General features: G+C 32.6%; 3 protein-coding genes across 14 annotated transcripts in view; 2 read left to right on the forward strand and 1 right to left on the reverse strand.

Moving 5' to 3' along the window:
* The window catches only part of LOC108971550 (serine/threonine-protein kinase ULK2), a 10,955-nt gene extending 2,578 nt beyond the window's left edge, over positions 1-8,377 (forward strand). For 5 of the 7 annotated variants that reach the window (XM_018937683.1, XM_018937685.1, XM_018937687.1 and 2 more), the window contains exons 4-13: positions 4,820-4,907; positions 4,978-5,103; positions 5,181-5,254; positions 5,314-5,474; positions 5,598-5,737; positions 5,811-5,945; positions 6,060-7,367; positions 7,502-7,638; positions 7,733-7,868; positions 7,928-8,377. In XM_018937683.1, the coding sequence (XP_018793228.1) occupies positions 4,820-4,907; positions 4,978-5,103; positions 5,181-5,254; positions 5,314-5,474; positions 5,598-5,737; positions 5,811-5,945; positions 6,060-7,367; positions 7,502-7,638; positions 7,733-7,868; positions 7,928-8,004 (2,382 nt within the window). In that variant the 3' untranslated portion in view covers positions 8,005-8,377. The remainder of the gene's footprint in view (positions 1-4,819; positions 4,908-4,977; positions 5,104-5,180; positions 5,255-5,313; positions 5,475-5,597; positions 5,738-5,810; positions 5,946-6,059; positions 7,368-7,501; positions 7,639-7,732; positions 7,869-7,927) is intronic. The other 2 variants (XM_018937690.1, XM_018937689.1) reach the window with 2 other exon arrangements.
* On the reverse strand, positions 1-9,107 carry LOC108971551 (slit homolog 3 protein; the record flags this gene model as incomplete). Of its 6 annotated transcripts, none has more annotated exon segments than XM_018937693.1 (7): positions 1-203; positions 254-493; positions 546-930; positions 1,146-1,421; positions 1,482-1,932; positions 2,742-3,072; positions 9,057-9,107. In XM_018937693.1, coding segments are annotated over 6 exon segments (1,560 nt in total). In that variant the 5' UTR covers positions 2,795-3,072; positions 9,057-9,107.
* A 276-nt stretch (positions 9,108-9,383) lies between these two features.
* On the forward strand, positions 9,384-10,075 carry LOC108971561 (uncharacterized protein C16orf52 homolog A). The gene is made up of 2 exons (XM_018937722.1): positions 9,384-9,595; positions 9,648-10,075. The coding sequence occupies exons 1-2, from the start codon at positions 9,493-9,495 to the stop codon at positions 10,046-10,048; spliced, it is 504 nt and encodes a 167-aa protein (XP_018793267.1). The 5' UTR covers positions 9,384-9,492; the 3' UTR covers positions 10,049-10,075.
* The last annotated feature ends 605 nt before the right edge of the window (positions 10,076-10,680 follow it).

Below are 10,680 nucleotides of genomic sequence, written 5' to 3' on the forward strand. Positions count from 1 at the left end.
TAATTAATTAAAAATTAAGAAATGTTTCTAATTGATTAAGCCCTGTACTTATGATAGTTTATTTAGTGGAATTTCTTCGGGGGGATGTACTTGATCTTTTGGATCCGGTTTCTTTGTTCGACAACATTTAGTTTTGATTCCACCAACATCCTTTCGGCAAATTATACCAATGATAATGCCAACAATTGCTATAATAATAATACCTGAAAAGGTTTGAATATAATAAATGTGTATTTGATTAATTACTACTTACATATAAGCAGTATGTTGACCATATATTGGGATATATGTCCTGTGACGGTGTTATTTGTTTTAACCGAAGTTGTTATTTCGTTTTGCTCGATACTGGTATTTGCTATATTATTTAAGATAGTTGAAGCGTTTCCTGTTAGTATGACCGACATTTTCTTAATGTTAATATCATCTTCCATTCTACTCGCAGTCGTAGAATTTGTGAAGTTTGAGTGGACATTGATACCTTCCATTTTATTTTCTAAGACTCAATACAATATAATTTAATGCATTTTCACTTTTAGTACCCTTACCTTCTATTTTGATCTCTTTTGGATTTGACGATTTTGTTTTCGTTGTTGGTATTTTAGTAGTCACATTCGCAGATTTAATCTTAGTACTGATTTCTTCATTTGTTTCCTTTACTTGCACCGAACCACCAGTAACTGCTAATTGTGGTACTTCATTACGTACTCGTGGTATTTCCGTTTGAATGAATGGTGGATCCGTTATCACAATACTATCATTAAAGGAAGTGCCTAGTACTAATTCAAAGCAACTGATTTCAAAGTGCCCGAACTTTATATTGTCAATAGCTGTTAATAAATTACACAGTTTTGTTACACTCTCTGCTTCCAAATCAGGCAACCACAATCTAGTAACATTCTGCAGCGGTGAAAAAGCTTTAACATTGATTTTCTGTCAGAATGACAATGGAACAGAGAACGTCAATTAACATATGATAAGAGCTTTGAGGTGGGTAAGCTCTAAAAGCGAAGTTATTTTATATTTATACCAGATCTATGTACATGCATATATTTGCATATAAATAATTTCCTTATATACTTAGACATCACAATTTTTGTTTCTAAGGCAAAATGCCTATATACAACAATACGGAGCATTTTACACACCTTATCAAAATTATTTAAATCCAATTTTAGAGACTGCAAACTGGCTAATCCTGAGAATGTATCATCAGAGAATTCATACCAACTGCAATTACGACAAGCAAATTTAATTAAGCCAGGTCGAATGAGGAATGGGCCATCGTTTTTTAACAATATAGGATTGTTACTTAAATCCAGATCAATTAGATTACTTGTGCCTGAGAAAGTTGCTGGCTCAATTTGTCTTAGTTTGTTATCTGTTAGCTGAAGTCTTTGTAAATTAATTAAGCTGTCAAATATCTGAAAAATAATATTTTATTATAGTAATCGCTAAAAATACCAATTGGTTTAATAAATTACCGATTTATCAAAAAATTGTAGTTGATTATAACTTAAATTGATTTCACGAACTTTAGAAATGTTTACGAAATCTTCAATATGTAGTTCCCCAATATTGTTTTGGCTTAAATCGATGAATAGTGTTGTAGTTGGAAGGTTTTTTGGCACGCTCGTCAAACCAAGGCCATTACACAGTATGCGCTTAAAGTTATCCAAGCAGTGGCAGTCTTTTGGACACTTAGGCTCCACCACTTGACTGCTAGTTGTATAATTGTTTAATGAAACTAATATCCTTTTTGTTGTTGGAATAACGATAATAGTTCTAATTGTCGAATTTACGCTTTCCATATCAGTGGTGTTAACTGTTAGGTTATCTTTTTGCTCTAGACCATTCTCATCATAGTATTCCTCATAATAATCGACGTTATTGTCATAAGACACGTTTGATGGAGCTGCTTTTGTAAAGGACGCACTAATAATTCGAGACAAGAACAATACATACATATATATAAGTATTTTAATTTGGTATGCTTAAGTAAATACAAAAACTTTATTTGATTTCTTTTTACTAGATATTTACTGTCTCCAGTTTTAAAATAGTACATATCTACATACTACATATATAAGTAGTATAAAAGTAAATAATTATACAGTTATCATCTAGTATATGTTTGTATGTAGATTGTAAACAAATCAGTTTTATTTAGTATTATGAGCGTTATTAAACCAAAAATATAGTAATTGCATAAATTTAGGTATCCGAATATTAAGTACATTAGATAATTACGAAAATATTTTTACATAAAATAAATTACCTTCTTTTTGTTAATTTCATTCAACTTCTTATTTAATAAATTAAAATAACTACGCTTCTGATAAGTATAAACATCATAAACACCAAATTTCGTTATTCTACCGAATGTTCAGTTATCAGTAATTAGCACAAATAAATTTATAATTATGATAAATTCATTCAACGGGTTCGGAAAATACGTAATACATGTATATACATATTTGCGTACCATCAATTTGGTAATTTTAGATATTGTAGTTTTAATCAAATACTCTGAGTAAGAGTACTTTGCACTTTAGAACCTGCCGACTTTGATCGATTCTGCTATATGCTCATAAAGTTATACGTATTCGTTGCCTTATTGGCGTCTATAACTTAGATAACAAGTAGAAAGAAACTGAGTTTTTAATATATACCCTTGATATACATTTCTAGCACATTTTACAATATTTTTTATAACATGTACAGTATAATATTATCAGTTTTACCTTATGCTGAGTATGAATATCAGGCACAATCCAAACTTGTAATAAATGTGCATTTTTCTTGAGTGTGGCAAGATTAGTTACGGCAGGATACGTATTTCCAGTCACTTAAAGCTTGTTTGTTTTTGTTTTGTTTAATTTAAGATACATAGATTAGTAGATTAAGAATATGAAAAATATATAACAATCAGTAGGCTTTTCAGCAATCATATTGTTACATTTCTATAATATACTTTGCGTGCGATCACTGATTCAAATTTAATTGAATAATGTTGTAAGTTTAATTTAGAAATTAATATTTTTTTTTTTTCAGTCATCACTAAAGTTATAATTCCTAAATTAGAAAACATAAACATTTAAACAAATGTCTATTTAGTTCCAACTCGCATTAAGAAAATGTTAGGCATATTAATTGATTATTCTGAAGCATTTTTCAAGATTTAGAGAGCGAAGAAGTATGTACTGTATGTATGTGTGATCACTGTTTACATGATACGATTCGACACCTGTGCACAAACTTTTTGTGTCTTTATTTTTTAATTCCTTCAAGTTATTATTTTTTTAATCTGTGAAATACTTGAAGTTAATTATTTACATTCATATATGAACTTATAGTAAGTAAACTTTTAAGCTAAAACCGGCAAATAGAGGAAAATTGTAAGATTAGTTTTAAAATATAAAATATGCATGACAAAGGGGTTTATTCTTATTTTTTTTTTATAAATTACTATTGCTTCACTTGATTACTAAGCCGAGAATGTATCATACACGTACGCACATATGTACATATGTAAGTGTACATTTGTACTCGAAGCAATCGTGCACTGTTTGTATGGGCTGCTTATATTATCGCCATTACGCTGTCGATCACAAAATGTTAACCTTTGAACGATTCAAGTGATTCGATTAAGGATTTTTTCTAATTTAGATATATTCATATGCATGTATAGTATATACATGTTCTGTTTAATTGTTTGGAGTAGCACTTTTTAATGTATGCATGCAGCTATGTTCGTATAAGCATTTATACTAGTATATTGTATTATGCCACTCTCCGCTGAATTGAATTACACATTTCTTCTAAAACATTTTTTTATATTATTTGTGTTTTCAGTATAGCTTTTGCACTACTAAATTTTTTATTATGCCACAGTCAATGTAGCCCTACCGATTTTTGTTACCGAAATGAAAGTGATCAGATGGATTTCATCCATCCAGTGATGAATTCGATGTTTTTCGAACGACTGAATGTCATTTCAACCCAGCCATATATCTGTATGCATATATGTATGGATGTCTGAAGTTAAAAATCATGCACGCTGCTGGAAGTTACAGCAAACAAATATCAACAGTTCCATTTGAGCGCAAAGTATTCACTGATTTTGCTATGCAAGCTTTTTAATACTGACCAATTTGAGAAGTTCTTCATAAACAAGGGCAACATGGAGAGAGTAAGAGAGCTAGAGGGGGAGAGAGAGTGAGAGAGAGAAAGAAAGAAATTAAAAATAATTTGGAAGAAACCTCCACTTCTCTATTAAACTCAATCTACAAACGTAGCTTCTTCATAGCATGCAGACTTGTCAATTCTGTTTCGAATATATACTGGTATATGTACATCTGTATAACAGGTGTGCTGAAAAGTCGTAGGCTAGCGTAGGAATAATTTTTTTGATGAAATTTGATTTTATTATTCAATATAGTTATCTTCGAGGGCGTAATACTTTGATTATAGGGGTCGTACATTTTTTCCATTCGACTGACTGCCGACAGCTCAACTCATTGTTTTGTTTTTGAAGGATTGTACAGAGCTTTCGCATATCCAAATTTTTATTCACAATATATTCAACACGTTTTTTTGATATCTTTAGAGTCTCACAATTACAATTACAGTATCTCGAACAACTGCATCCTACGGTCATCCAAAATTATTTTGCGGACTTTTGTGATGTGTTCGTCGATTTAATTTTATTATTTATATATATGAATAGAGTGTTTTTGTTTTATTGAAGGATGTTTTCAATACTTCATTAAATATTTCAAATCGGTGTATTTATCTTTGTTATACTTCTGAATAATTTCAGTACTGTAATGGCGGTGATTTAGCAGATTACCTCACGGTTAAGGGTACTTTGAGTGAAGACACAGTCAGACTCTTTCTTATACAGTTGGGTAAGTTGTATAAAAATAAACGATTTTAATAAGGCCTGTAATAATGTGCATATTATGTGATTCTCTACAGCCGGTGCCATGAAAGCACTTTATACCAAAGGAATAGTCCACCGTGATCTTAAGCCACAAAATATTTTGCTTTCACACAATTATGGCAAAACTTTGCCTACGCCATCGAAAATCACGCTGAAAATAGGTAAAATATCAGTTATATTAAAGAATTTTTGGTTGCGTTAATTTATTGTATATTACATTTTTTAATTGGCTACAAAGCGGATTTCGGGTTTGCACGTTTTCTGAATGAAGGCGTTATGGCAGCAACACTTTGTGGGTCTCCAATGTATATGGTAATTAGCAAAACTTTATATCAAACTGTATAGATCATAAATCCTTTTAAATTTTTTAGGCACCTGAAGTTATCATGTCGTTACAATATGATGCTAAAGCTGAYCTCTGGTCCCTGGGTACAATTGTCTACCAATGTTTGACTGGCAAAGCTCCTTTTTTTGCACAAACCCCTAATGAGTTAAAGGGTTACTATGAAAAAAATGCCAACTTGGCACCAAAGTAAGGATTTGGAAAGAAAAACAATAAAATAAATATTCTGTATTTGTATTTAATATTGTAAATCAGAAAAGAAAACATTGCATCAGCCGATATATTTAATAAGTCTTATATATTATTCAACAGAATACCAAGCGGTGTCTCACCTGACTTGCGAGATTTACTGTTGTGTTTGTTGCGGCGCAATGCCAAGGATCGGATCTCTTTTGAGAGTTTTTTCAGTCATCGTTTCTTACAGGGGAAATCGCCTATATATGGTACACCTAGTACGTTATATTCATATATACAATTACATTTATATGTATATATATGTACTGAGCATGTTTGTTATGATTTCAGGTGATGTGCCCCCGCAGATGAGTTTGGATAATATTCCAGTAAAACCAAAAAGTTCTCAAAAGCTGCATGAAAAGCCCCTGCAACTTCCTGAGGCTAATGTTGATGCTATTACAGTACTACCGGATAATACCTCAGGTAAGTGATATTTAAATATAATATATAAAAATCAAATATATTAAATATATTTATGTATCTTAGACCAAAAGTGTCCAGAGAAGCCGTTCCATATAATATATTATATATTTTTAGTTTCGATTGCGGAAAATCCAGCTATCTGTGCTACCATTACAAATGTTGGGGTGCTTTGTGACAGCGAAAACAACAGCGATTCGTCTGGGTCGCCAGAGGATTCAGATGATTTTGTTCTGGTGCCTAAGAATCTACCAGAGGATCAAAATGTCATTGAATATGAGAAGAAGTACGAAATACGTACATATGGAAAATTAAATATACCTAAACGTTACTCTTTCCTTGAAACTAGGCACTCAGCATGCCAGGCTGCGCAAACAGCAAACCAATTAAACCCACTACGACCAAACAGTCTACCAATATCTGAACCCAAACCAGTTCCTGCTCCAGCTCGTCGGTTTTCGTCAAACACCACTGATACTGCGTCTGGAAGCAATGCGTCGCCTGCGGGTCGTACTAAGGTTAATAGTGATAAAGTTCAACGACCACGTTCAAATATTTGTAACGAGATTGTAATTGCAACATCCCCTAAACAGCCCAGTGTGGTCACACAATTTCCGCGGTCACAGCCTATTAGTGTAAAACAACGCGCTGAACATCGTAAAAATAGTGTAAGCAGCGATATTAATTCCATTTCACCACCAGCGGTTCAATTTGCTATTGGTACACCGCCCGCCCGGCGCCGTTCTGCGTCGGGTAGTTCACTATCGGAGACACCACCACCAAGTGCTCCATGTACTTGGCAGGTAAGTCCAGGTACCCAGACTCAATCCCCTCTACGACGATCAGGTCACAGTTCACCGATTCTTCCTTCTGTATTGGCAAAATTGCCGACACTGGGTAGCCCAACGCTGATTGTAGCACCTGGTTCTGTCAATTCGATTGGCTCCGGTTCTTGTGGCTCAGAGAATAATAACCAACATCCCGTATTGGGCCCGCGTGCATTTACACTACCCGAGCTCGGTGCCACAGGAGGTTTGCAAAGTCTTTTGGATACAGCCAGTAGTCGTGCTACCGGTACAGATGGCAATCAACTTCATACTTTCCATGCACCTGAATTATCGGAGGAAACACTTTTGGACCGCGAACATAATGAGACTTTATCAAAGTTGAACTTTGTTTTGGCTCTTACTGATTGTATACAAGAAGTTGCAGACTCGCGTTGCGCACCTCTTTCAGCCGTCATGGCTGTGGGTGGAACATCAAACGATCAACAATCCATACCGCCACATGCACCTGAACACTGCAAACGAGCTGAACGATTGGTATTATTGGTGCGTGCTTTACAGCTCCTCTCAAGTGGCTTAAATTTAGCATCTCACCAGCTACGCAGCGGAAGCTTGAAACCTTCTTCAAATGTTAAGAATGGTGAGCAAATAATAATATATTATAAATATATGCAACTTGTATATACATATATGTATATCGACGTATATAATATGATGTTTTTATAGTTGAATACCACTTTAATATAAGTTTAAAAATGTATTTCTTTTTTATAGCTTTGTTGGCCATGAATTCTAAATATCGATCGATTCTCTTTGAGTCTAAGAGATTGAATGGTTCCGGTTTGCTTCAAAAAGCTAATGCGTTCAACATTACAGCCGATAAAATTCTCTATGATTATGCTTTAGATATGGTAAGTTTTGCATTGATTGATATTATTTTTAGTACTTTCAGAATTTTTTTTGGCGCTAAATAAAAATACATGTTTTTTTGTTATATTTTTATAGTGTCAGGCCGCTGCTTTGGACGAGTTGCTTAGTAATACAAAAAATTGTTTTGAACGCTATAACACCGCACATATACTGCTACATTCGTTAGTTCAAAAATGCAATCATCCTCAGGATAAAATGCTATTGAATAAATGTAAATCGTAGAAATAAGCTAAAATACAAATTATGATAATATTTTTCGTTTTATTCCAGATCGTGATGCTGTTGAGAAACGTTTAAATATCTTGCAACAACAAGGCTATATATATGTGACTGATGAAAGCTCTTAAGATTCCGAATATAGGATTTATAGTTCAGTTGGGAGCCTTCCGTTTTCCGATCAGCAATCATCTATTTTATTACTATTCGAGTATCTTAAAATATAATTTAAGTAAAATAATATTTTGCTAATATTTTAATTTTTCGTTCGGCAAACTCACGTACATGCTTACATACATATATACATATTAAATATATTTCCTACGAAGAGAATGTATTCGAATAATTATCAAATTTCAATTTTGCTATCTTCCTAAAAATTTTACGGCTAGATAACTTAGGTTAATTAATATTTTGCATTTTACATATAAGATCGTGTGTGTGGTTAATAATAATTCGGGTAATAATTTCGGAAAGGAAAAATAAACAAATATATCCTTGAAATATTGATCATCAAAACTTGGCTAAAATAATTAGAACTATAAATTACTGCTATTTGAAAATTTAGCATTATTCTAAAAAATATTTGAATTTTATAGCTTGCTACATAAAATTTAAGAGGTACACATTTTGTTATTTGCAGTTCGTGATATATACGAATGTTTTAAGATTTCTTTCGACAAGTCGTAATTGGAAAATGATCAAAAATATTTATAACCGCAACTTATAAAGCCGCAGACAGTTTTGTGTCCACAGACGGGTTTAAATAACCTTAAACATATGTATGAAACAGTTAACTAACAAAACTAATTTTCTATCAAGAGTCTGCCGCTACAGCAACATTCACCTCGTTAAAAAGGCAAATTGGGGAGTAACGCCAGAAAAATATTGTGAAATCTTTTTAGAAAATCGTGAAAAGAAATTTAGAGGGGAGTCATCATTGGCTTCTCAAAGGAATACAGAAAAAACTTTGAACGTTATGGTGGWTGCCGCGTTGCTCTTTTCTCAAGACAATATTTGAATAATTAAGGGGTGCGTGTATGCTACAAAGCAAAGTGTGATCGTTTAGAACTATGCACTGCGCTCTTTCTTCTCTGCGTCTAGTCAACCACAACAACAATAACTGTTTAAGTATTTTGTGTTTAAATGTTTTTGTGATGCTGCTTGCCTTAGTGAAACTTACCAACAAATATTTTGCCTAAGTTCAAATCCTATCACAAATACATATACCTTTACTCCTTTTTAATTAAATTGATTTTGATTTCATTTTCATCAATCCCTCATTATAAAAATTTCTCTTAATTACTTTTATTTCTGGGGCCCTATTCTGTAACTCGATTTTCGTATTTTCAAACCAATGGGTTTGATGGTCCTGGTATAATTTGCATTTGTGAACAGCTAACATTTGCGCTTCTATTCATTATTCATTCATCCCTCTATTCATTATTTGGTGACACCTACTGGATATTTTTAAAAGAACTGTTATCTTAACACAATGTGGCAGCACTAATAAACAGCTGAGACAGGTTGAAAATAAATATTTCTACACATTCGTCTGTGTCTGAGACTAGTTCATTTTGACAACTTTATGTGGATTATAAACAAAATTGAAGACAAAAATGGATAAATTAACAATGATTAGTGCTACTTTGTTTCTTGCCGCTGACGTTTTTGCAATAGTCAGTTTGGCGATGCCTGACTGGATTGTAACCGAAGAAGCAGGTAGATGGATGTGAATTAAAAATGAGAAAATTTTATGACACTTGCACTTTAGGTGATATACGTCTAGGATTAATGTGGACTTGTATGACGCTATATAACCGATCACAAGTATGTTATACACCTGAACTACAGCCAGAGTGGTTGGTGGCGCTAGTCTGCATATTCATAGGTTGTATTTGCATTACCACTACTGTAATACTTTTGGCATCCAGTAGTTGGGATCGGAATGTTATACCATATGCCCGTTGGGTCGGTTTTACTGCTATGGTTTTATTCTGCTTAGCTGCGGTAGTTCTTCCATTAGGTTTCCATGTGGAAGAGATCGGTGGTCAAGCTTACCAACTTCCTAATACCTACAAAATTGGAATTTCATATATTTTGTTTGTATTAGCTCTATGGATAACAGTGGTATCGGAGTTGTTTGCAGGAAAAGTATGTTTGCCGCATTTTTAACAAATGTAGTTAAAATTTTAATGGGAAGGAGAGAATTGTTCTGATTCTGTATTCAACCTTAATTCAACTCGTACTCCATCGTGATATTTTATGTTTAAGAAGATAGTTCATCGTGTATATATTTTTTTAAGTATTATTCCTTATTTTATTTCATGTGTAGTACGCCGTTTGTGATGCATACACATTTTCTATTACCGACAATATACATTTAATAATTGTCTATCATTATTTTAATAAAGTTAAAAAATAAAGAGGGAGACTGCAGTAAAAACAAATAAAAACAAAGTTTTGATCGTCTTTCTTTTAAGCTTTTAAACTAATTGTGCAATGAAATAAAACACAATATTTTCACTTTTCAATATATTTCATTAAAATTAATGATTTTTGTTTTACTTTCCAGTGGAATATAAGAAAATAATATATTTTTAAAACTCAGACTTATGGTGATGTTTAGATAACGTAGGTGCAAATATTTTGTAATATTTAGTATTTTTCCACAATTAACTTTGTAACTAATTAAATATATAGTTTTAAACAAAATACTATTATTTACCTCTCTCTTGAATATCAACTATAATGTAAAATGACCAAAATGTTCAAGTTTTTTTTTTCTACTTGTATAAAAACATATT

Source organism: Bactrocera latifrons, unplaced genomic scaffold (assembly GCF_001853355.1).
Source record: "Bactrocera latifrons isolate USDA-ARS-PBARC rearing strain unplaced genomic scaffold, ASM185335v1 scaffold_347, whole genome shotgun sequence".
In the NCBI taxonomy this organism is placed as follows: Eukaryota; Metazoa; Arthropoda; class Insecta; order Diptera; family Tephritidae; genus Bactrocera; species Bactrocera latifrons.